Consider the following 27,175-nt stretch of genomic DNA (forward strand, 5'->3'; position numbering starts at 1 on the left):
CCTCTGCTGAAGCGGCAGCCGCCCGCTTTTCTTTCTGAACGCGGTGACCACGAACAGACTTTGGAGGGCAGTTCAACGTTAAACGACGCCAAGCAACGTTTGTAAAATAACGGCCAGCAGACTCCCGTAAGGCGCAGCCCGTGACTGCCGGTGAGGCAGCTTGGGGGCTGTTCGTGTCCCACCTGGCACCCTGGCCCATTCCCCCGGGGCCTGCAAGGCAGGCCTGGCCGAGCGGGGCAGCCCGGGCTCTCCCACGGCCCCTCCTCGCCCCCGGCACCTCGCGGTGGCTGGGCCGGGGGGGCCGCAGCCGCTGCCGGGCAGGAGGCCTTGCTGCAGGCCTCGCACCTCGCCGCGGCTCCCGCAGCCCCGCCGGCGGGGTGGCGGCCTCCCAGCCCGGCGGGGGCGAGGAGGCAGCCCTCCAGCTCGGCGGCGGGAGCGCCCGGGGCCGGCGGTAGCCGCGGGCCCGGGAGCGCTGGGCGGGGGGGGGCGGCGGTGGAGCGCGGGGCCGGCGCGGCTGCCATTTCTCCTGGCCCTCGGCGCTGCCGGGCGGGCGGGAGCGAGGCAGGGAGGGCGGGCGGAGGAGGAGGAGGAGGAGAAGAAGGAGGAGGAGGAGGAGGAGGAGGAGGAGGAGGAAAGAGGGAGGTGGCCGAGCCGGAGTGAACTGAGGCGCTCAGCTGCCAACACTCACACACCGCCTGCCGCCGCAGCCGCGTTGCTCCCGGACCCCGGGCAAGGGGGAGAGAGGGAAGGAGAGGAAAAGCCAGACGCGGGAGAGGCGGCAGAAGATCGCTGGCAGGGGGAAGGAAGTCAGAGAGGAGGGAACCGCGGAGAGAGGGAGAAGGAGCCCTCCTCCCCGCGGAGCGACGACTTCCCATGTAGCTGGGGACAGAGGGAGAAGCTGGCGCTCAGAAACTGTGAGAGAAGCTTTCCAAGCAAGTTACTTAATCCCCGAAGAGCGGCGGGAGGAGGGGACAGCAGTAATCACCGATCATAACCATTATTCCCAACGCTCATCATTTAACCCCCGGGCGGTTCAATGCACTACTCCAAGCTCTTCCTAGTTTCCTCCTCGGGGTAACTTCGGAGGACGCGCCGCCGGTGCCGCCCGGAGGTGAGGAGAAGAGCCTCGGAAGAAGGAAGGAGAAGTTTTGTGGGGGTTGTGTGCGGAGGAGAAGATGGGCTGGAAGCGCCGCTGCTGCTGGGGAGGCGGAGGCGGCGGGGACCTTCTCTGCCGGCTCACCCTGGTGCTGGGGTTCCTGCTGCCCGCCTGCAGGACGCGCCTGTACACCAACCACTGGGCTGTGCGGATAACTGGGGGGCTCCCGGAGGCCAACAGGATAGCTAGCAAATACGGATACGTCAATATAGGACAGGTAACCCTCCTCACAACTACTTCCGAGCGGGCGCCGGCGGCGCGGCCGGCAGGCGGGCGGGCAGGGTCCGCTGCCGCCGCCGCCCTGCGCCGCCGGGGCAGGGGCAGGGCAGCGGCAACGGCAAGGGACGGGCAGCTCCGCGGCCGCCGCACGACTCCGGCCCCGCCGCGGGGTTGGCGGAGGTGATGCGCGGGGGCAGGTACGCCAGAGCCGCGCCGGAGGGGTCGGGGCCGCTGCCGCAGCGCCCCCTCCGCGGCCAGGTGCGGAGCGGAGCGCGCGCCGCGGAGCCGCCCGCGGGCCGGGGGTGGGTGCGGGGTTTGGGGGTGGGGGGGCCCGCCGCAGCTCTGCCTCCGCGGCGGCTGAACTTTGCGCTCGGCGCCGGGCACCCTCCTGCCCCCCTTGCAAAGAGAAAAACGCCAGCACAAGAGGAGCTCGTCCTGCAGCGAGCGCCCGTCTCCCCGGCAGCCAGGACGTGGCAGCTGCGGCCGCCGGCCCGCCGCGGGGGGCGTCCCGACCCCCCTTCTGGCGGGGCGTGCGGAAGGAAAAGGTGAGAGGGGTGGCCCCGGTGCCCCGGGGCGGCTGCCTGGCGTGCGGCGGCCGCCGGGGTCCCGCGGGGAAGGGGAGCGCGCCCGAGGGGGCCGGGGTGCTGCAGGGTGGGAGCCGGCCCGCCCGCCCGCCCGCCCGCCGCCGCGGGCCGCGCTGCTGTCCCGCAGTCCGCTCGCCTTCCGCCGGGGTTGTTGTGAAACGCGGGGAGAGAAGAAGTCGGCTGTCGGATGCCGGCGCTGTAGGCAGAGCTTCCCCGGCCCGCGCCCGGCCGGTTGGGCAGCACCTGGTCGCTGCGGAGTCCGCAGATGTTTCGCTAGAAAACACCTGGACTGGCTAGATCCAGAGATCACCCCGTGAGAAAATTCTTGGATCCAGCCAGGTCCAGGAACTGCAAGTGAGGAAACACCTGGTGCTCGCTGGATCCCATCACATTGAAAAATCCCCTCTCCCGCTACAGCTAGGCACAGTTGCTGTTTAAGATGTCCTAAGATCATTTGTTCTGACAGAGTTTGTGCCCACTGTCCTAGGCTTTCCTGATAATTATCCTCAAAATATGAGTTGCATATGTAGGGTTTAGCAAGGTGAATGCCTAAAAAATAAACAATTCTGGTGCACGCTTGGGTGTGAACACCTGAGCACAGTCAGTCTAGAGACAGTAGTTTGTACTACATGAATTGAAAGTTTAGAAATGAGCATTTACAGGTACAGAAGGCTTCATCTTACACATGAGATTCACAAAAATGCACCTGCGTTTACGCAACAGGCCTTGTACATCAGCCGGATCAAAGTGAGACCGGATTATTATTTGTGCTGTAGAATGAGTTCCCACGTACTGCATCAACTTAAAAGTTTGAAGCGCGTCTCAACTGTTCCAGTCATTGCAAGCCTGAATAAGACAACTGTGCAGTCTAGTAAGATAAATAATTTACATAAGAAAAGCTGGAAAATAACACTCAGGTAGAACAAAACATGATGTGTAAAGATGCAATTACTTAGAAAAACAGAGTACGAACTTCCCTCTTGGAGCACTTGGGCAGGTAGGCAATCTTATTCCCAGTTGGAGGCACAAAAATTCAGGAGGAAGCTTTCATGTCAAAATTGACCCCCACCTTGAAGCTGTCGTTTAGGGATCCAAGCACAAAGTTTTTTGCATTGATGTCTTTCTTTTTTGTCTTACACAAGTCTTTTGCTCAAGGTGTTTCTCCATATTCCTTTCTGGGCATTTATAGTGCCGAAATAAGCAACAGTTAGTCGGTTGGAGGATGCACTTCTTCCTCTTTTGTCAGGCCAGCTGGCTAACTCAGAGCCTGCTTTTTTTATACCTTGCACATCCAAACCTCATGTTGAATTAAGGAAAGAAGGTAGTAAGCCACTATTGCTTCTTATGTGTCAGTGAAAGTGCCATGTATACACCTATGAGATATTAATAATAGATACATTACTGATCAAGTATACAGATGGGAATGAGAGAAAATAGAGACTATAAATAATGAAAAACTGGAAAATACGTTACTGAGTATGCAGTTGACAAGAGAGCATATGTGAAGGGAGCCAATACTGTTACTTAGTTATGCAGATAGGGAGAGTGCAAGTAGAAGATGAATATAAGAATGTTAAATGATGGATGCATGAGAAAGAAGACTTCAGTAATAATATGAACTAGACTGATGGGTGATTCCTTGTCTTCTGGCTGTAACCAGCCTTTAAGAACAAGAAGCAGGCGGTGGGCATATGTGAAGAAATTCCACAGAGCTTCCTGTATGTATTTGGGATTGGAGTAACTGGGTGCTGAATGTCATTGTGCTGTGCCAACATAGAGCTCAGCGCTCTACTGTTACAGTTACATACCCTAAGAAGTGTTGTGCATTTGCACAGTCTTATGCAGAGTTTCCTTTCATGGGTATCTTTTTACGATGGCCAGTGTTAAGTTTCTGATAATTTCTTGCAAAGTCATCTCCAAATGGTATTTCTGTGACAGCACGTTTGTTAGTATGTTGGTGGTCAGTCTAATGTCTGTTGTTTTATTCCCAGCTAGTGCTTATACAACTTTCATTAGACTGACCTGGTTACTAGATAGAATTTAAAATTTGAGAATTCAGAGTTCATAAAATAATCCAAGTGGCTGTGGTCTGACCGTACATAGTTTACCATGTAAATACATTGTTCAAAGCCTGTGTAAAATAATTCTGTAACTGTATTTCTTAAAAATACAAAAAAATGTGCATCATTTTCTGTGAAGCTTGTCAGTCACCCTTTGTAGAATGTATCACTTGATAAAGATGGGTAAAGGGAGTAAGGTATTAACTTTTAGAGAAAGGAAGTCAGGAATGGTCTGGACTGATGAGTTAGATTTGACCGTAATGGGCTTTTTGCATATACGTGGAAAAGCAGGAAGGTATTTGACACAGAACAGGAAGTGCAAAAGAATATGAGAATGGAGCAAGAAGCTACTGTTTATTATTGAGAGACAACTGCAAGCAATTTAAAAATCTGTATTTGGTGTGAGATGTTGAAAGACATTCTCTTAGCTGAATACACTATAAAAACACTGAAAGAGATAACCAGTAAGCAGAATTCTCTGTTAGAGGCAGGATTTCACATGCTTAATGTCTGTATATTGTAGCACCTATGGCCAGGCAATTAAACTTTGGTTTTGCAGATAATATCTCTTCTAGGTAAGCTGAAATATTATAATTAAAGCTACAAGTGTCAGTAAGAGCTAAGCTGTTTACTTCTGCTTGAAGAAGGTAATTACAAATCTCATAAAAATACACATCCAAAAATTACCTGAAATAGATTAAAAAACCCTAGTGTAATCATTAAGCATAATATTTTTGATTAAATTAAATTTGTGAGCTCACCTTTAAGAAGAAAGTGCAAAAAGCTAAATCCAAATCCTACTATGTCTGGCCCAAAGAACTGACTCAGTACAAATGACCCAGAAAAATAATGGCATTAAAATATTCAAGATGAGAGGTAGTGAAACTGTGTATAAAAAATGAAAGTCAAGTAAGTGCAGTTGTAAAGTTGCAAACCAGGAGTATTCTGACAACAGTTAATTGCATGATTAGAGCTGAAGGGAATAGTGGAAAGCAGAGGGGTTCTGAAGGTCTTGTTCTTACCAGCCACCCTGTTAATTTTGCATGAGTGGAGATGCAAGGTGCTATGGAAGAGAGATAATTTAGGGTAGGTTAGGAGTAAAACAGTTGAAAGTAGGCAATATTTGGGTTATGTTTGTGGAAGAATGGCATTGAAATGTACATTAAGTTGATCAGTGGAGATAAGATGGTAGACCCAGGAAGGCTGTGAATCGTAAACACCGGACAACATCCCTTCTCGCAGTTTTTGTTATTTTGTGCGTTCCTGGTAACAGGCAGAATTTAGCTTTCCCTTTTTTTGGTGCTTGTGTGATTTGGAGAATATCCAGTTGAGTGTTGAAGTACCTCTTAAGTCCATTTTCATTGCCATGGTGATGACAGGAAAGCTACAAAGCCTACGTGAATGACTGGACGAGTCAGTCAGAAATAGATGGCAGAAAGGGATGTTAAAAGAGGCCTTGAGATCACCTGCTGGTGAGCAATTGAGAACTCCTGCAACTCATGCTTCTGGTAAACTCCTGTTGCTCTCAAACTTCTGTGGTCTCCATCTCTTGTTACAGAAAATTGAAGCTTTAGCTTCTCTGCTTATTGAAAAGAGGAGTTTTCCATTTTTAGGGGACATGGCACAACAGAGAAAGAATCCTCTTTTACTCTGTGTTTTTCCAGGCTACGTGTTCTGATTCTTGTTTCCTACAAATTGCTCCAATGTACTGGTCATTTATCCTGTATTTCCTTACTGTTACCAAAGTGAAGTTGACAGAAGACATAGAAGCTTGTTCTTCAAAGACACCTGAATTCTTGCGGTGAATCTAGTGAGACTGTCATTAATTTTCTTCATCTACGGCTTGGAAAAGCACAGAGCAGCAACTTAGACCTATCATTGTATCATCTGTTATTCAGTTTCTTTTCCCCACAGGAATGAACGAAGGTTACGTATCATAAAAACAGAGGCAGTAGATCCCCTTACTGACTGACACAAGTGGCCAGGATATCCTTCGGAAAGTCAGTGACTTTGCTGCAGTTAGCGCCCCCAGTTTGGAGCTTCTGATTTGGACAGTAGGGCCCACTTGAGCTGACAGTCAAATTAACAGGCCTTCATTTAAGGCCTGTTAAAGGCTTGTCCCATAACTTTAGGCTTGAATACTTGGTTACTGGTAATGTTATTTCTGTGACATACCGACAGCTACATTTAAGACGATGGAGCAAACACAGTGAAGCATCAGTATAAGCAACAAAAGAATCAGCCCAAGGTCTCCTGTGTTCCATTGGGCTTTAAAATAGCACAAACATGTAATATCAGGACTCAAATGCATAGAGTTGACTTTTTTTTTTTCCTTTTCCCATGTATTGCAGACATTTCTGGCCTACCCTTGAAGTGCAATTAGTAGTTTCTCTAGTGAGCAAATCCTTGTCTCATGTAAAAAATTGCCTCTATTCTTTTTGCATGAGTCTTTTAAGAAAGTGATCTGGACTAGCAAGCCCTCTGGGACTGTGATAAGGTAGTATAATGCAAAGGAGCCAAGGAGTTGTTCTAAGTTACACGCTGGATGGAGCAATTTGGGGTATAACGCATCCCCCAGCAGCTCCTTGCTGACATATTTTACTCTTCTATCTTGCAGTGGCTGCACTAAGCAGACCTTTCTCTTAGAGCAAAGTATCTGTCACTGACTTTTGGGAAAGCTTCTTTCACTGTTGGCAGCTGCTGAGGGTTAAACATATAGTCTGTGTAGCATTTTGTACAAATGGCATAAATATTATGACTGTGTTGATAGCGTGGAGATTCCTTACTATACAGTGAAAGAAGGAAGCTTTCTTTTGATACAGCCATCAAAATTAAGGTATGCTGATATGTCATCTTTATTCCCATGAATTTCCTCATTTCTTGTAAACACAGCTTCTCACTGGATATAAATTTGTCGCTTCGTGCTAAAATATTCTCAATAGACCAGCTCATAGAGAGATGACTTGTGAAGCATCTGAGAAGCTGGGCTCCCATGCTGCAGGCTTGTGTGCTCTTGAGCTATTGACTTAAGCTTTTTCCCCTCGCTTCTTTGTTTATATCTAGATAAAAGAGGAGGAGCTCCAGTAACTGACTCTGGGCACATGAGTGTATTTTAATTTGAAATCTGTGGGCTTCAAAATAAGGAAGGTTTTCTAGGCTTGTGCTCTTCTAGAAAGTGGTGCCTCGTCAGTTTCAGGTTGCTGTCATCAGGTGCCAGGAGTTTCTCATTCAGGCAGGGGACTTTCCTTGAAGGTGCAGGAGAGCAGGAGAAACAAACAGCTGATACCCCAAAGGTGATGGAAGAATGGAAGAGATAAAGGTATCTTATTTGTGGCTCCAACAAGGGAGAGAAATGCTGCATTATTTAGTATAGGAGTAAACTTTAGATCCTTCTATTCCTTTTTCTTTCTTAATTCTAGGCAGGGGCTGAGGATGGGTCATCACTTTTCCAGATCACATCTTTCCTCTCCTAATTGTATTCTTCCAGTAATTTTTCTTTTCTGATCTCTTCTAGGGTCTAGTAGCCTCCTCCCCACCCTTGGCAAGTGACAGGCTACCCTTTCCCTCCAATTTTCTTCCTGCAAGGAAGACACGCTGTTTGCCAAAAGACACCTAAGTGTGCTAAGCTTGAGGTGTGGCCCAGGAGTCACTGTTAGATATACAGATGTGGTTTTTTAGATAATGTAAATGCTGATGTGATTTGCCAAAAGGTTGGGGTTTTTTTTTCTTTTTTTTTTTTTTAATTGGGAGTTTATGGATTTAAAGCCAGCAAATCACACAAAGAGTTAATACATAGTTCATTTCAAACCTGAGGTCCCAGTGACGACACAGAGAAGATGTTGTGTAACAAGATTGATTGATCAGAAAGAATGGGAGGAATGACTGTTTTCCGTTTTCCAAATCTATTCCTGATGGGAGGCAAAAGGAAATTTTGCAAACTAAGTAGTTGAAATTGGAAGATTAGGAAAAAAGCATTCAGTTAAGAGAAAAGGGAGCTTACTTTAAGATAAAGAGCCTAAAGCAAGGTTGTTGTCTTCAGTAAAGGAAGGAGTTTGCTACCATAATCTCCACCACCTTACATGGATGACTCAGAAAAGCAGGATGGTAGGCCTCTCTGTGCAAAGAAGTTCAGCTACCCCAGAGTAATAATATAGACAGTTAATAGAAGAGACATGCCCATTGAGAGCCTGTGTGGTCACAGCATTGAAACAGAGTATACTCTTACTAAAATTTAATACCGGGGATAAGTTTAATGAAGTCCTGAGTATTAACAAGGCAAGTACCAGGACTACGGTATTAAAAGAATCAAAGCTAGGTGTACTCCAAGCTGTATGCATGTGCAGATGTAGTGGGGTTACACAGATACACCAAGGAAAACTGAATTTTCTCTTATTCATGGCAGAAAAAAGTACATTTAGGCACTGGTAGAGAATAAACACCAGGTGGAAAGATCTTTGGAAAATGTAAGCACTGAAACAACATTCTTGCAAACGCTCATGGGCCACAAAAACAGAAAACGAGCACGTATTGGAGAATACAAAGGGTATGCCACAGCTAATTACTTCATACTTAGCAGTAGTTCTCTTGTCTGTGCAGTTAAAAATGAGAGGGAGGAGGGAGAGAGAGCAGAGCTTACTACTACTAAATGTGAGCTTTCATTAAGAGATGGATGAAGAAAAGGATGGGCCAAATGGGTTCTGGTGATAGAGGCAATCTAATAATCTTTGTATGTTGTTACAAAATGAGAGAAGACGAGAATCTCGTTTAACAGCATAATAGTAAACTACAAATTATGTGATGAGTTTTTATTTAAAGCCCTTAGGCAAACACACACTAAATTATACTTTTAAGAATAACAATTAGTTGCAAGCCCAACTTACAAATGCAAATGTTTGTGGGAACTGCTCCTCTTAAACAAAATACATAAAGAAGTGGACCAGGCTAGAGTAAAATGGAAGAAGCAGAAGAAATCTGTAAAACATATTGAGGGAGATCAGAAGTGCATCATGCCTCTTGTATGACAGTGCTCATGTCTGGTATGACATGACTTCTGGCTGACAATGGCTGACAGTTGTAGAAGTGAAAGGCAGGGGGGACATCTCTACAGATCAGCTTGTCCATCGCAGTGCCCTTGAGGAGGATCAGCTATGCCCACATCTTTCCTGGCAGATATTTAACCAGTTTTTGAAGTTAAACATCCTTCAATATAGAATTCAGTTATCCTTCAGTAAGAAAGCTCCACAGTGCCAGGGCATGGTTGATTCTAGTGGCTCATTATCCTCTTTGCCTCAGTGAAGTCTAAGCTGTATCTGTGTTCCTGCAGTTCAAAGCCTGCATTTCTTGTTTCTCTATGAACATACAAGAGTAGGAACATCAGAAAAGTTGTAGCGTTCCCCTCTTCCTGCCACCCACTTTTATCTTTTTTCATCCAAGCCCAGTCCTTTCCCTTGTTTCACATAAGTCAGGCTTTCTCTGATCAGTCTTGCTGTTTGACTCTGGTCTTTCTAAGTGACCCTCGTCTTCTTGAGCAAGGAGCTGCTAGGGTGTTACAGCTGAGTGTAGCATAAGGATTCCTTCAGTTGTCTTCAGGACAGCACTCCTATTTATGTAGCCCATTGTGATGTTTGTCCTGTAGCTGTGTGACACTGTTGACTTAGTTCAGCTTGTGATCTGCTGTGGTTAACAGATTGATTCTGCCAAATTCCTCGCCTGTTGTCCTCCAGCCTGAATTTGTCCAGTAGATTATTATTGATTAGATGTAGTACTTTGCATATGCCTTTGCTGAATCTTGCCCTGTTTTTCCAGACCTCGTTTTACAGTTTCAGTTTGTTTTGAATTCTGTTCCTGCCCTGCAACGTGCTTGCAGATCCTCTCTGCTTCTTCATGTATGTTATGTTTAATAGGTGTCTTTCCTATGCCAATGTTCAGGTCACTAGTTGAAATATTGACCAAAACAGTTTCTAGAGGAGCTTTGGCAGGTAGTCGTTTGCTGCCCTGCTGTAATAAATAGATATATCAATGTTACTTACATAGTTTTGACCTACTATTCCATAGTTTAATTTTGTGCCCTACTTCAGGAATTTGAAGGGGACTGTTAATCAAGTAGTGCTTGAAGACAGATACAGCTTTTAATTTGCAAAGTATCAGCTCAAAATAAATATAAAAATCGCAAGGGTATTGGATTGGACTGGATCATCAACAGTTGCTATTATATACCTTAAGGTGTTCATAAGTGGATTTTTTACCCCAGTTTTAAGCAAGTCTAAAACTAACCAGTTTTAAAAGTGGTTTTGTTACTTGTCCTCAGTCTGGAAAGCTTTTTTTTTTTTTTTTTTTTTGCTCTGACTTCCAACTTACAGACTGAATTTAGTCATGGCCAGTATATATCTGTTCTTGTGCTTAAGTGGCTCATCTGTTTCACCAGCACCTTTACAGGGGGAACCAGCCTTCACTTTTGCTCCTGTAGCTTCTGGTTTCCTATTAGAAGGTAGACTTCCCACTCCCACGGTCATCCCAGTTGACATCTGTTTGCCTTGCCCAGAAAGGATGGCCAGCTTGTATACAACCTCCCCACTGCTTTGTACAATGTCATAAATAATTCTCTAGACTTTGTCAGGCAAGATATTTCCAGTATTCTATTTGCATATTTTGCAGCTGTGTTCTGTGGTTCTGTGATTGACCAGTATATCTTTTTCTTCCTCTCCAAATGATGAATTGTAAAATCACAAAGTGGGGAGATACATATGTCAGCCACGGATATGAATAAATCATATGGTCCCTAGTGAGGAACTGTGGTGCTCTTTGTCACCTGCCAAACACAGGAAAAAATACGATCAAACAGAATCCTGCTTGCCAGAGATACATAGCTTAAGACAGTAAGTGATTATTTGGCAACACGCTGGACCCAATCTGATTGATATTTGCAGAATGAAAAACTCTTTGGAATGAAACATTGGCAAGTCCAGAAGAGTATCAGAGCTACACCATGAAATCCTGCCAGAATAGCTTGTTGTGGAAATTCTTGTGGATTACATGATGGTATATGATGGAGATGAGATTGTAAAAGGCATGTTAGCCAGGCATGATCATGGATTATATAGTTCTAAACAAATTAGGAAAGAAAAAAATTCTCAGCACAGACTCTTCCATATAGAAGGAATCTGCTCCCAGGGAGACAGCATGCTTCTAAATGAGGGATAGCCATCAGCAAGGGGCCATTTTTGGTCAAGTTATGGTTTTTCTTCTTTTTTTTTTTTTTTAGAGACGTTTTTGAGCCAGCAGGGAATAGGCCTCGTTTATGTTTGTTTTCCAGGGCCAAACTGAAGTTACAGAGATGTTATGAGTCACAATTAAAACCTTTGCTACATTCTCGTATTCATTCTTGTTCAAACTGGAATAAAACCACTGGGTTTTGTACGAGAGCGCTTAGTGGGCAGTGAAAGTGTTACTAAGTAGTGCTGTGTGGCTGAAATTCAAGCATAGAATTGGATCATGTTCTCCTTTTTTAAATATTTAGCTTAATCAATGGTAGTATGTAGCCTCCCCTCTGGATAAACCTAGAGAACGTTTTTTTGCTTTTATTGAGCTTTTCTTTGTAGAGCACACTAACACAGTAACCTGATGTCTTAAAAACAAACAGGAAAGAAAATGCATGCTGTGTCGCACCTCTAAAGCCAGTAGTATGACATCTAGGGCATAGAGAAATAGTTCCTGTAACATTTTTATTCACGTGAACAAAATTTATTCAAATAGACCCGTAAGGATGCAAGGCTATTCTGGGTCAGTTAGCAGATCCATCTAGCCTGCCTGCCTAAGGCAATGGTGTTAAGTTACTGTCTGTGGGAGAGAATGAACAAAACAAGCATCCAGTGCTTCTCCTTAAGACTCCCTTCAGCTGTTTTCGGCTCAGGAGACTGCCTGAGCTGGATATGGTTTCTGCATATTTAGAAATTCTCAGTGGTTTTTTGGTCCAGATGCTTGTCCAGTCTTTCAAATAAAAGTAAACTTTCAGCATCCACAATATTCTTTGGCAAGGATTTTAAAAGTTTGCTACTTCACTGCATGAAGAAGCACCTCTCTTTTGCTTGTTACTAGCTTCATTTGGTGGCTACTGAAAGCGACGGTGAAAGTTGATCTCTGTCGACTCTTATGCCATACATGATTTTTTAGATTTCTAATATTTTCCCCTAAATTGTGTCATATCTAGACTGAAGAGTCTTAGCTTACTTAGCTATTCCCCATACAGAAGGGTGTACCATATCTTTGTCTGTCCTTCTTCTCCCACTTGGAAACTTTTCCAGCTCTATTATGTCGTCTTTGAATAGAAGGGACTAGAACTGCACACAGTACTTAGTGTGGCAAAACCTTGGATTATTCTTGCAGTGCCATGTTCTCTGCTTTATTCTCCATACTTTTATTGATCATGTCTAGTATGTCATTTGCTGTTGGGACTCCTACCGAGCTGAGTTTCCAGGGATTAGTCTGCTATAGCCCTGAGATCATCACTCTTCAGTGGTACTGGGCAGCTCAAAACAGTTCATTTTAGTGTGAGGTTAGGTTTGTACATCAGTTCATCTACATTTGTCTACACTGGATTTCATCTGCCATTTTATTGTCATCACTCAGTTTCGCACGGGTCTTTTTGCAGCTCACGCACAGTCAGCCGCAGTCTTTACATCTGTGATTGTTAACAATAGCTGACATCTACACCTCATTGCTCACTCCCTTTTCCATGTAATTTTTTTTATGAAATAGTGTAGGTCCCAGGAGAGGTTCTACCATGGACCCCAGCAGAACTCCCGCAGGGTCCTCTGCCAATTGCGAGAAGCTAATGGCTTTTTAGTAAACAAGTTACTAATTACTCCTAAGCTTTGTTTTTAGTCTTTTAACTGATTGCTTGCTTCTGCAAAGACCTTATGCCATGGCTTCTTAAATTCTTAAAAGCTGTTGGTGAAGGACATTGTGAAAAGCCTTTTGGAAGTCCAACCAGAGTATATCTATCTACCCATCTTTATCTATATGCTTGACCTCTTCAAAGAACACTAATAAATTTATAAGGCAGAATTTTCCTATTTAACTATTTCCAAAGCGGTCATTTTTTATCCAAGTGTCGATTAATTATCTTATTTCTTAGTTTCTACTCATTTACCTAGTCGTGACTTGCAAGTCCACAGTGCTTCAGATCTCTTTTTAAAAATTGACATCACATTTGTCACCCAGCTCTCCTGAAATATGAAAACTGGTTTTTAAGTGAGAGATTTCATGCCACTGCTCCTATTGCTTTCAGTTACTTTAATTTACTGAGTGTTTTTATTCAGCTGTTTCATCCATAGTCCTTCCACACTCTGGATTGCAGAATATTTGTACTTCAAGTATCGTATCTCGAGTAACCCATCTGAGCTGAACTGAAGCAAACAAATCAGTCAAATGCTAAACTTTGAAAAAAATTCGATGCTTTTGGAGTATGCTGGGCTCCAGTGAGCCAAGCATGAATGAACAGCAATGGCAGGGCTTTAAGCTGAGAAAGTTCCCCTACCCCTTTTGGAAATGAGTAGCACCGCTTCCCTGCAGGAATGGACTGCAGAATAAGCTGTTTTTTCTTGAGCAACCAAGCCCTGTCCTGCATGAGGAACAGTAGTTTTACCAGTCGGGAGTGGAGTGGAGCCAATGCAGATACCTGAACAGGGGTCTTACATCTCAGATTAACTTTTTCTGCCTTTAAAGAAAAACGCTTCTCTCACTGGACTTCAAAGAGAGTCTCTGAAATTTAGCTCAGCAAAGTATTCAGTTGCAGTTTGCAAAGGCCTCGATAGCCTTTTAGTATGAATATTAGAAATGCATTTGCAGGTACCCCAATTGTATCAGAAAGTCTGACAGACCAGATGGGTCCCATAACCACCACACAACAAGAGCTCCAGCCCGAACTAGCATGACAGTATTAACTGTGATACTGTTTTCAGTTTTTCTCTTTAAAGATTCCCTTTTACTTCATTGTAAGCCAAATCATTCCCCTTCCTTGGGTCGAAAGCACATTAGTAGGATTTTATTCACACCTGTTTGAAGTACAAGGTCATTTCCAGAGAGGATGTGTATGACAATATCTGGGATTTCCTTGACACTCTTGACACATGCCCATCTCTGCGTTACTGTCATTACTCCTTTCTGCCCTTCTGATCAAGCGATACGTTTGCTTCAGCTCAGAGAAGTTTAAATACCCATCGTCAGTGAACGGACTCCTCCCGATATTTCTTAGGCCAGTGCACAATGATTGTGGCCAACTGAAAAATCACAAAGCCATTGCCTGGGAGAACTGATAACTGGAATTAAACAGGGTCGCTGAGCTTGCTTTCTAAAAGAGTTAACCATCCTGTAACCTAAAGGGGCTCTGGATTGCGTTGGCATCACAGGTCTTATCGATAAGTGGTTCTACCGTTGCAACAGACTGCTCTTTTGGAAGCTTTCTTGTAGATAAATACCATTCCCATCTTGCGAAATTTGAGTAATTTCCATTTCTTGCCTGGCAACTACAAATATTAATCTGACATGCTCAACTGCACAGTGAGCAATTCTAGTGGTGGCTGGAATGTGTGTTGATTTCTTGATGTTTCTGATCTTGTAGGACTCATTTGACATGAAAACATGTTTCAAAATGGAAACGCAAATCTGTTTATGAAGAAGAATACATGGTTTTATCCAATTCATTGCTACCATTCTAATTGACCGGCTTTTCCCTATTTCAGTATTTTAGTATTATATATTTAATACCAACATATTAAACAAATATACAGTAGAAAAATTTCTCCTTTCTCCATGAAAATCTACTTTCAGGTACACAGCTAAGCATTCACTCAGCCCTCAAGTTGTAAGATTCTGCTCTCCAAACAAGGCGGCCACCAAGGAATGTTCTTTAAATGTATGAAATGGACAGTGTATGAAAGCTGTGACCTGTTTTCATTGGCTTTAGAAAATTTAGATATTTCATCATGAATTGGATATCAGTTCTCCTTGACTTTTCTCTGTAGTCTGAAGTAATTTAGAAGCTGGTATATGAACCTAGACATTAGGATGCTCACTTAATCCACAATGTAGGCCTCACTGAGGTCTGGATTAAAAAAAAAAAAGTGTTTCTTCATTAAGTGCTTATTGCAGCTCCCATTAAATACAGTGGAAGATCCCACTGATTCCAGTGAAAGCTGAATTGAACCTTAATTGCTCTTCCAGCACTATGGAAGTTGGTACAGCAGGAGAGACCTGAGTATGTCTGAATTAATATGTCACATTTTTTTTGTTGTTGTTGTGATTGCAAATAGCCACTTTAAGTGGAATATTACATCACTATGCTAGAATTATCAGTCCCTTGGTGTGCTGTAATTTTTTAAAAAATCCTCACTAAACATTAGTTATGATGATGTTGATGTTTTCTTTCTTACTAGGCTTGAATGCTACATAATGCAATCATTTTGGGGATTATTTTTTGGTCTCATTTGCTTGCTTACTTGCTTTTTGTTTACATGTCTTTAGATCCTGTCAAAGAGAGAATTTTTTGGTTTTGTGCTGTTAAATTTAGGAAACTGTAAGATCCTCTCCAGAAACTGTTACTCGTGTGAATAGTTGTTGCTTAAGTTGTCTTATCAAAATCAATGAGATTACATGTGGGTGTGGAGACTGCTTATATAAATAATGGATACTGGCAAACCTTACTTTTACACAAAAAAGTATAAACTTTTGAACAGCTCTAGCATTAAACAAATAAGATAAGTGAATCTATCAGCATCATGCCTGGTTCTGGACAAGTTGCATGCTTCTCTGTATTCAGTTAAGCATGTTGTACAGAGCGGAAGATCATCAGACTTTGATACAGTACAAAGTTGAGGACGTATGATCTAGGTTCACTGTAAATGAGCATTGGATTTAGTGCCTACACACACCACGTAGATGAACTTAACTCAGTCCTAGATATTCCCATGAGTCACTTCTTTATTACTCTTCAGTAAATTATATTGGTGAAAGAGGAGGAAATTGCTTAAATCAAGTCTCATGAGAAAGTCAGTTAAATGAAAACATTGTATTTACTATGACCAATAAGAGCTGAATTCAGATTTGTAAGACAAAGTACAGCGTGAAAAGGTTTATTGCTGGCAACATAAATGTTCACTGGAAACAGCATGACTACTGTAGGTCACTGCATTAGTCATTTTGAATGTTATAAACTCTCTTGCTATTAATGTGCTTAAGAGGTTTATATTGATGTTTAAATAACTGGATAGAGATATAACAGTATATCTAACTTGGTGCCCAGTTCTTAAATCTTTTACTCATACAAGTAACCCCATTAGATTTGATTGCCCTTGATTTATGCCTCTTAAATTCCATTAGCTTCAACAGAGTTATTTCTGATTTATGGTTTTGTAAATGAGAAGGGACTTGATCCCGCCGGGACTGGGTAGATGTTTACAAGTTCCAGGACAGGGGCGATGGTTATTAAATATTTCGTGATCAAGATTTAAACGGAAATGAATATGAACATTCTTTGCTGTGAAACTTCTCTTGCTGTAGTTTCTTAAAAAATAAAATGTATTTCTTAACTACCCTTTATACTGTTTGCATGATTGAAAGAGCAGTGTCAGAACTTTGTCAAGCTTCTTTCTTATACTTTATTAGACTTACATATCAGAGAGTACAGATTACGAAGAAACAATAATCCTTAGAGTCTGGAGTAGCTAATAATGTATGGAATATGACAGTTCTGTTTGCTGCATAAATAAACATTCATGATACTGCGTGAGTATCCATCCTCGTTCTCTCATCGTTTTACATTTGTTCAGTGATACAACATGAAATAGGATTGGAAGTCAATAAAATAGTGACAAAGCTTATTTCAGGCAATGCAGTATGTCATTTAGATATTTTAAATTACAGAGTAGTGAGTTAGGAAAGGGAAAAAAAGGTTTTAGAAAGCAGTGGCAATTTAGTTCACCCCTCAAAATGCTAAATGTATTTGTTCCCTATTCGATGGCTTCCTTATGGGGCTGTTTACTGAAACAAACATTACCATATTGCCTAACAGCTTCTTTGCAGAGACAAACGATGTTTGTTATGGCTCGAACTTGCAATGCATGATGACTGTGTTGAAGTCACTCGAGGTATTGCAGAGGTTAAGTTTGTTCGTACAGCAGAAAATAAATACACTTTGTTGCACTCATTTTTACTTGCAGAAATAAGGTGGTGACTCATTGGGCTTCACAAAAAGGGGCATGAACTACCCGTTTACATTGCACTGCTTTCTGTATTGAAAAGAAACAATAGAAAAGATTAATGGGAATGAAGGCAGTAATTGATTTCCTTTTGAGAATTTTCATGAAATGTGTAATGTTGCCCTGCAACTGCAAACCCACTGTCACAGGTTGCTGAGCAACCTTGCATTGCTTTATTTGATAGGGACATGAACTTGCCAGTTGCTGTGATGCCTCCTTAGGCAAAGCTCGCAGTGACATTGGGGTTGCAATTATTAATGCCCATCGTTGTACTTGAATTGTAACATTTCACATGACAGATGTGGAAATGGCTTCCTTTGCCATCTCCCACCAGCTCTTTTAGGCTAATATATCTGTTGGAAGACCAAACCTGCATTTCATACAAAACAACCTCCCCCACCCCACCTCACCCCCCCCGCATAATTAAGGACACTGTGTTCATTAATTTTTAGCTACTTTTTTGAACATTGCTCTAATAGTCACAACCTGTTTATCAGTCCTAGAGAGGTGTATGAAACTCTCCCTTACTGACTTTAAAAGAAAGATTACAAGTATTATAGTGAGATTTCTTTCAATTTAATATTTGAACAATCAACATAGTGTCCAGATATCTTCCACTGCTCACATTTTATTCATTCTTAACTTCATTGAGGGCATATTTGTATGCCCTCATCTCTAGGGAAGCGGTACCACATAGCAAGCGTTCAGAGGGTACCAATGGGCAGCACAGTTCAGATTCAAGGAGGGCTGCCAGCTCTTGTCCTCCTGTAAAGATTGATGCATGTTCTTGTTCTCAGACCTGCAACAGAGAAAGGGAGGGGACAGGCTCAGGCTCTGCTTCTCTCATAATTTTTGGAAGGAATATGTATTTACTGTGGTCTTGTGTGACCTGTGGCATATAAGGCACAATTCTCTTCACTGCTCATCCATGTAAGACTCAAACATCATTTTCACCTGGTCTTTATTCAGGCAGCTTTTTGTTGGCTTTATTTACCTGATGGGTGTCTTCAGGATTTCTCTTTTTATGATTTGGCTTGAGTATTCTTCTTTTTTTACTGCACTTTTAGAAGTAGCATTGTTTGTAATTAATATGATCAAATTGTATTTTTATTTTAAATAAAAACAGCTAACCTCTCCCTCCTTTCAGAACTCAATTAATAAGGCAGAAAGTTCTTCATTCCAATATCCACAGGATTTATGTGAATATATAATCCAAAAAAGATGCCACAATCCTCTTTGGAAGGATTGTTCATCCTGTGTAGCAAGGTAGATTAAATTAATAAATCTTAGTGTGATTTAGCATGTATTAGAATAAAGCTATGATACAGTTCCAATTTATATCTTTCTCATATCTAAATTCATATTACCTTCTGAGACCTGTGACCTCTTTTATGACTTAATGCTTTCCCATTCTTGCAAAGATAGTTGTACTAAAACTTAGTTGTGTCACATGACAAAACATTGATTTTTTTGATGAAGCAAAACATTTTATGTTGCTATTTTGTTGTTAGTTTTTTTCTTTTTTTCCCCAAGTAATTCCACATGTTAAATAAGGTTATCAAGAGAGTGCTAAAGTACTGGAATCTCAAAAAGCAGAATTTCATTTGGCAATATTTGTTTTAAAATACAACTATAAAAAGTAACCTGTATGCAGAAGGTATGATCTAGGAAGCTTTTTCTAATTTACCTGAGCTTTGTAAAAGTTACAGGCCAATTACCAGTCTGAGAGGAAACTTAATTTGTTTTATATTGCTAAGTATATTTTATAATATATTTAGAATAGAACATTTCTCTATTTAGAGAAGTAGAATTTTGGAATGCTAAAAATATTTTAGAATAAATCTAGGAATTTAGAATTCTACATTTAAATTTAGATTTTAATTTGAATTAAATTTTAATTATAGTTTAGAATTGAGACTCTAAATATGTTTAGATTATATTCTGGAAAGGAGTAGAAAGCCTTGAAAAGAAAACCTATTAGAAAAAGTATTTTTATAGAGGTAATCCAAAATTGAATATATCAACTCATGTAAAGAATTTCCACTGCAAATTGAAATGTTCATTTTATGTTCTTTTTAATCTGCATTTTTACTTAGTTTAGCTACAGTAGTATTTTCTCAGAATTTTAAAGCTTCCTAACAGATACATAAAAATTCAAATTCACATTAAAATTTATGAAGTGACTTTGAAAAAATTTCAGCCTTGATACCAAATTAGAATGATATCAAGAATTGTAATTGACCTCAGGATATTGTTACTTTTTTATCCTACTAACAAAGGCACACGAAAAGTTAAAAGGCTAGAGAGCTTACGTTTATTTTTCCAGTGAAAGAGTTAATGTGCTACTTTATTTTTAAAGCAAAATACAGCAGCATTTAAGCAACAGCAGTGATGTTATCTGAAAGAACATAATGCAGGGCTACTTTATTTTAATGGCTCTGTTATTCATCTTTGACATCAACTGTTTAAAAAGCCAAACTGTACTTTCCTAGCTCAAGGTAAGTGCCCAGACAAAATTCCTCCATTCAAATAGCTGAAACACAAAGGAAAAATACAAAAGAAGTCCGGAGTGGCATGTGTTAATTCAGAAGGATGATATGTTTTTCTCCCCATTTAAACAGAAGGAGAGGGAATGTCAAGGGTAAAGTGGTAAAGTGTTAGCATGTTCCTACTATGTGAAGAGATACAACCTGATTTATTTCGATGGAAATTGTGATGTTTCTGCTGTAATAGCCATGTGGTTTAATTTATCTGCCTGTTTGGGGTTTTTGTTTATTTTTCATATGCAGGTGGTTCAGAAGGGTATCTCCTTTTTCCGGCTGAATTATCCCCTCCTCCAGACCAAAGAGTTAACAAACTGAGCAAGAACTCGTGATTACAGTATACGTTTTTTTCCATCTAGGAGACTCAAAAAATGTTTCAAGAAGGAGGGGTGCATTTAAGACCAAGCCCAACTTGTTCAGAGTGTCACTATTCAGGAACAGCAATGCTCTGCAGACATATCAGTTCCCTTTAAAACAAACCTGAAGAGAAAGGAACGTGAGAGAAGCAAAGATATAAACTGGCAAGTTAGGCTATTCCTACCTTGAGCACATACAGAGATGTTTTCACAATTTGGGCTGTCGAATTTCTGTTAGCTAATTGGGCTTAAAATAGAGCTGAGAACTAGGTTACTTGGGCATTTGAGCATAGCTGGAATTGAAGCTTTCAGAGTAGTCAGGTTGTGTCTGAGGTGACAATCTGTGTTCATACCCACATCACCTTGGTTCTGCTGTTGCTTCAAATTCTTTTAGTTAACTTAGTTTGGGCACGTTAAAAGTGCACTTTTTTCCCCCACCCGGTAGATATTCCTGTAACGTACAGATTCAGAGCCTCTGTAATACAGAGACTAAACATCATTATTTCCATTCTTTAGACTAGTCATCAGAGCAGTATTATCTTGCTACTGCAGCTCAAGACAAGACCATAGTGTTCAGTGGTGCCAGTGGTTTTGGCTTTTTTTTTAATGTTATCTGCCTGTAGTAATCCAAGAAGCTATTTTAACTCATGGAGAGTAGTGTAGAATATCAGGCCAACAGGGGACTAGCAGAGAGCTTAAATATTTGGATAGAGGCCTCTTCTTAAGAGTTGGAATTTTACATTTTAGGCTGAGTAAGGTCCAGGGGAGCTGTGCTTCTCTCTCCTAAATATTTCATAGACTGATCTTTGTGAGAGCCCCAAATTGTCCAAAACTGAAAGCGGTCCAATCTGTCACTTCACTGCAGTGTGCCATATGTGGGCAAACCTTGCTATCATTTCTTGTGAATGACACATAGTACATGAAATTCCCCATTCTGATGACAAAAAAAACAATTAAAAAGCTTTTGATTACAAGGTATATTTGGGAGAGAAAGAGCCCCCATCTCAGTCTGCAGGTCAGATGGGGGAGCAGCTCTGCAGCTGTCCTCATGGTGGTTGCTCCTCCAGCCTCAGCGTGATGGTCAGTGCTGACCCAACAGTGAGGTTTTGGGCAAGAGAGCTGGAGGTTAGGAAAGTGTGGTCACTATTGCAGTATCTTACAGGAAAAAAACCCCACCCCCAAAAAAACTCCAGTACACTGTTTTGCTTCTTGGAATACAAGTCAAGTTCAGGTTCCAGGTCTTGGATGAACATGCCCTTTCCAGATATGGGTTCTTTAGTTTGAGCAGGCCAGTGAACAACTAACAGCCTCTGCAGGGCTTTCGTGCCCCTAATGCTGAGATCAGAACTCTGGCTTTAAGATGTTTAATACTTCCTAAGTCTGGATGGACACAAGAAGGAAAGGGGGCGGCAGTTTTCTGTACTATCGATGAACCTGTCTTCACCTGTGGATAACAGGGGGCCAACAGGGATCAGAATTAAGGGCTATGGGCTCACCTTCTTCATGTTCGTTACAGAGTGGTTTGCATCGAAGGAGTGTAAGTGGTATTGTAACCTGTGTCAACATTTGGTTCTGTCAAAATGCTTTGTGGTACTAGGTTGGTTTCAGTGGCATTTAATACAGAGAAGAAAGCTCTGGTAATACCAACACATTCTGTTTCAATGTTTTCAGACTGAAACATTTTCATTTTTGCTCTGAAACATCATTTCCAGTGCACTTTGTATAATGTGACAACATTTTAAACATTTTAAAGTTTGAAATATAGTTGAAGTGATTTTGTCAAAATGAGATGATGATAGTAAACCTGATAGACTTTCTTCATCTCTCTGTTCTTGTTATTTCCTTCTGTCAAGGACTTTAGCACTCTGGAAATTTGTTGCAATTCTGAAAGAAGTGAAGGATCAGATCTTCAGCCCCATGTGAAATACATTACTGTACCTATTTATAATGGTTTATGTTCCAGGTCTGCAAAGGGGTAGCAGATCTGTGCTTTGGCTCTTCTAGCGCTTTATAGAGTTCAGAACCAGATTTGGACCTAATCTGCCTTCCTTTCCCTATCAATTTAGGGCCAAAGTCATTAAGGACTGGAGAAACAGGGACCCTTACAATATATCCACCAATTCACCAACTCAACAGCATATTGTTTTCCATTCAGCCCACTGGGAGAAGTGTACTTTGCAGCCAGATGTCTAGATGATTCTTCTCTTAAAAAAGAGTTTATTTACTAGATAAGAAACTGTTGGGAAGGCATCTCTTGGGTTCCTTCCTATTAGCTTGAACCAGTTCCCTGCTCATGTTCTGCTACGTGGAAGTTTCAGTTGTAGCTTCAGAGCTTACAGTTTGGTGATCATATATATATATTTAACGTGTATTTAACAGGCAGCTTTAGCATTTGTATTTCCTTACAGAGTTTATGAGGACACAATGTGGATGTAGATGAATTCATTCAGTAATTATGTCCTAAATTATCTTAATATTGCCTTAGATTATAAAACTACTTATGGAAGAAATATTTTCCAAGGACAAGCCTAGAAAGTTTGGTTCTTGTTTCATATTTTCTTTAAAATTCACACATTTTCTCAACTTTAAATAGAAAATAAGACCTAATAAATATAAAATTAATGTAAATATGCGGATGCTTTAATTTTCTGGGATTCCACTGTGATATTGTAGGATTGTTACTTCCAGGAATTATTTCATCCTTGAATAAACATAGTATGGTACTATTAGAATGTATGTATATATCTATTCGAAATGTTCGGTGATGAAGATTAGTTCTAAAGAGAGTAAGACTCCCCTGCCCCTGCCATCCATTCTCCTTGCTTTTGGCCAGGCAATTCCTCAGGAATGTTCCTCTATTTCTTTTTAAAGAAATCAGGTCCTCCAGATCAAAAAGGAGATTACAAAGATTTCCCAAGGATAAAACAGTTAAATTGCCATCAGTCTCTAGGGTAGTTAGCTCTGCAGTCTGGTCTTTCTGTCTTTGCATTGCTTTTCCTCTGAGAGTGCCTCTAAGACCTGGTAGCTAAAGGTATAAAAAACAATTTAACAAGAACATCCATAATGATAAGTTTTATTATGCTATATTTCCATGGTTTAACTGTTCTCCAAGTGGTCCAAGGATCTGGAAGGTCTAAGTAAATTCCCATTAAGGGAAAAGAGGGCAATAAAATTTTTAATAACGCTAGTGTTACCTTACTGTGAGAGGCACTGGCAGTTAGTGAATATGAATTAAATTCCATTTAAAAGATTTGGGATCCTTTTATTTCATTGACAGTTATGAACTAAAGCTGTAGATCTCACCATTTTAATTAATGATTATTATTATTAATAATTGTTATTATCTGAAAACTGATGGTGCTTGGAAGACGTGGCGTTACAATTACCACACTTAGTTCTAAGGGCTTAATTCTGTCTCCTCAGCCCAAGGTCTCAGAGGGAGTACAGCTGTCAAGCATTACAAAGCCTCAGGCTGTCCCGCTTTGGCTGGAAGGTAGAGCATGCAGATCTCTCCAGTCTCTTCAGTGGGTGGCTAGTGCTACTAAACTATAAGACCTCCAGGAGTGCAATTAGGTCATCTTCTAAATTTGCTGGTTTGGATGCCCTCAGAGGGGTCAGCTAGAGTTTATCTTTAGTAAATAAATAAATAAATAAAATCCTCAAACTAGTGCAAGACAAGACACAGAGAACTGGGTGACAATGAGATCTATGTAGTGGAAAACAGGACAGATGTTCATTGTCCCTAAAATATGACCTTTTTATTTATGCAGTTCTGTGCAGTGGTAAAGTACAGTTACTTGGTTGAGCTGTGTCTTTTCAGTAATGTGTGTGCTTGTGTAGACACACACACGCACGCGCACACACACACACACACACACAGAGTAGTATGTTTCTAAATCACTCTGAAGACAGCAAAGTCTATAAAAGGTCTGTAACCTTTGTAGAATACTCTGGTATGGTGAATATGCACTTTACTGGTTTCTGAGGACTTAAGGAGCAAAAGTAGCATCACTTTCCAGTAGTTAGCACTTCAGTCCTGTTTGAGGCTACTGATGAGTCCAGGAAGTGACTGCTTACACCCTTTTGTCTCAGGGAAGCATGCCATCACCTGCACTGGTGCTAAACCTGGCACCAGATTTCAATGGTTGATATAAATAATAATGATTCAAAAAGGGCACAACAGTAGCCTGATGCTAGGGGACATTCAATGTGCTACAGGCTGTTAAACTCAGAATAAACTTTAGTTAATGTAGTCAAAAGTGATGCAATAGAATAGAATAGAACAGGATATTTCAGTTGGAAGGGACCTACAATGATCATCTATTCCAACTGCCTGACCACTTCAGGGCTGACCAAGTTTAAGCATGTTACTAAGGGCGTTGTCCAAATGCCTCTTAAACACTGACAGGCATGGGGCGTCAACCACCTCTCAAGGAAGCCTGTTCCAGTGTTTGACCACCCTCTCGGTAAAGAAATGCTTCCTAATGTCCAGTCTAAACCTCCCCTGGCGCAGCTTTGAGCCATTCCCATGCGTCCTGTCACTGGATCCCAGGGAGAAGAGATCAGCACCTCCCTGTCCACTTCCCCTCCTCAGGAAGCTGTAGAGAGCAATGAGGTTGCCCCAAAACTCCTTTTCTCCAAACTAGACAAACCCAGAGTCCTCAGCTGCTCCTCCCAGAACATTCCTTCCAGCCCTTCCACCAGCTTTGTTGCCCTCTTCTGGATGCACTCAAGGACCTTAACATTCTTCTTAAATTGTGGGGCCCAGAGCTGCACACAGTACTCAAGGTGAGGCCACAACAATGCTGAATACAGCGGGATAATCGCCTGTTTTGACCAGCTGGTTATCCTGTGTTTGATGCACCCCAGGATGCGGGTTGCCCTCTTGGCTGCCAGGGCACGCTGCTGACTCACATTGAGCCTGCTGTCAACCAGCACCTCCAGGTCCCTTTCTGCAGGGCTGCTCTCCAGCCACTCCTCTCCCAATTTATACTTGTGCCTAGCGTTACTTTGTCCTAGGTGCAGAATCCGGCATTTCAACTTGTTAAATCTCATCCCATTAATCATAGCCCAATGCTCCAATCTATCTAGATCCCTCTGCAAGGCCTCTTGTCCCTCAAGGGAGTCAGCAGCACCTCCCAGTTTAGTATCACCAGCAAACTTGCTAATGGTGCATTCAACTCCTACATCCAGATCATTGACAAATATATTGAACAGAACTGGCCCTGGAATTGAACCCTGAGGAACACCGCTGGTGACTGGTCGCCAGCCAGATGTAGCCCCATTCACCACAACCCTTTGAGCTCTGCCCTTCAGCCAGTTCTTCACCCAGCACACCATAAACCCACTCACCTCACAGTTGGACAACTTGTCCAGAAGGATGCTGTGAGGGACAGTATCAAAAGCCTTACTAAAATCCAGAAAAACTACATCCACCACTTCCCTTCACCCACTAGGTGAGTGACCTTATCATAGAAGAGTATCAGATTAGTTAAACAGGACTTTCCCTTTGTGAACCCATGTTGACTGTGCCTGACGATTGCATTATTCTTTAAATGCCTTTCAATAGTACCCAGTATAATTTTCTCCATAATTTTTCCAAGAACTGAGGTTAGACTAACAGGTCTGTAGTTCCCTGGGTCTTCCTTCTCGCCCTTTTTGTAGACTGGAATAACATTGGCTAGCTTCCAGTCAGCAGGGACCTCCCCAGAAGGCCCAGGGTCCTGCAGCTCTTTGAGGTGTCCACAAGAGGACTTCCCCATGTATGTTTAAGGAGGGTTTATTCGTGGGCATGCATGTGGAGATATGAGACGGGGTTTATCCATGCTACAGAGCTGCACCACTTCAGCTGGAGTTGCCTTTTAAAGAGAAGGCAGCATGAAAATTATTATTGCAGTGCTAATATACTTTAGTTGGGCTTAGTCAAACCAATTCCTATTTAATTTATGATAAACTAACTCGGTTTAACTGAATGTTTCGGTATTTGACTTAAATTAAACATAAGTCATTCTTCCTGAAATGAAGATATTGATGGACCAACTGCACAGGCTGGGATTAATATCTTAGACCCTGTTGCAGTTTTCTCCATTAGGTGAATTCATTTAAATTGTTTTTTTTTTTTTTTCCCAAAAAATGTTCTCCCTCATTCCCCTGTGCTGTTTACATCTTTAAGTTTTAAGGTAAAATATTCAAGTGCTCCTTGAGAATAATAATTTTCTATCAATATTTCTTCTTAGTCTACTTTGATGTTTTCTGAAATTTTTCTTTTCTAATATTCTAAAAGCATATTCTTGGTGGTTTTTAGTGGCTTATTTCCAGTTCTCTTTGAACATTTACTGTTGAGCTCTCAAGTTTCCTACATGTGTATTCTTATAGATACAAATTCAGAATACTGGAGTTTTTTTAAGATTAGAGTTTTCGAGTGTTCCTCCATCCTCTGTGGTGATTTCGTTCAGATTTATTTGCAAAACCAAGCCTTTTTTCTGAGGTCACTTTGAGTTTCAACTTGAAATGAAAGTAAGCTCAATTGTCCCTTTTTTGCTCATCGTTAAGGAACTTTTAACTAAATTATTAAGTGTCTTACAAGATTTGCAGTGCAATAGAAGGTCAAATTCCAAAGGAGTTGGAGAGACATTCTCCCTAAAGACAAGGAGGCTGAATGTTTTGTTTATAGGTGCGTGAAACTAAAGTTTCAAGTTATGAATGTTTAGATATTAATGACTCTGGAAAGGAAAATTTCTTTGTCAAATTGTGAAAGCTGTCTTAGTTTAGTATTTACATTGCTACTGTGTACTGATGGGATCAATAAGAAGTATTTTTATTGTAACGTTCTGAAATTTGCAATTTTGCATGAATAGATTTTGTACTTCGAGCTAGTCATTATCCTATGAAGTTACCATTTCCATCTTTCTTTCTTCTACTTCTTTCTTGCCCACATTTGGCAGAAAGAGAAGTCTATTCCTGTTGCATAGTCTGATGCTGTGAATGTCCTTTTTATAATTTAA

At 41.6% G+C, this 27,175-nt stretch overlaps 1 protein-coding gene across 2 annotated transcripts in view; it reads left to right on the forward strand.

The window, feature by feature from the left end:
• The first annotated feature begins 1,172 nt into the window (after nucleotides 1-1,172).
• PCSK5 (proprotein convertase subtilisin/kexin type 5) overlaps nucleotides 1,173-27,175 on the forward strand; it is a 259,439-nt gene continuing 233,436 nt past the window's right edge. For both annotated transcript variants that reach the window (XM_050913017.1, XM_050913018.1), the window contains exon 1: nucleotides 1,173-1,373. In XM_050913017.1, coding sequence (XP_050768974.1) covers nucleotides 1,176-1,373 — 198 coding nt within the window. In that variant the 5' untranslated portion in view covers nucleotides 1,173-1,175. The remainder of the gene's footprint in view (nucleotides 1,374-27,175) is intronic.

The sequence above is a fragment of the Gymnogyps californianus genome, chromosome Z, assembly GCF_018139145.2.
Source record: "Gymnogyps californianus isolate 813 chromosome Z, ASM1813914v2, whole genome shotgun sequence".
NCBI classification, from domain to species: Eukaryota; Metazoa; Chordata; class Aves; order Accipitriformes; family Cathartidae; genus Gymnogyps; species Gymnogyps californianus.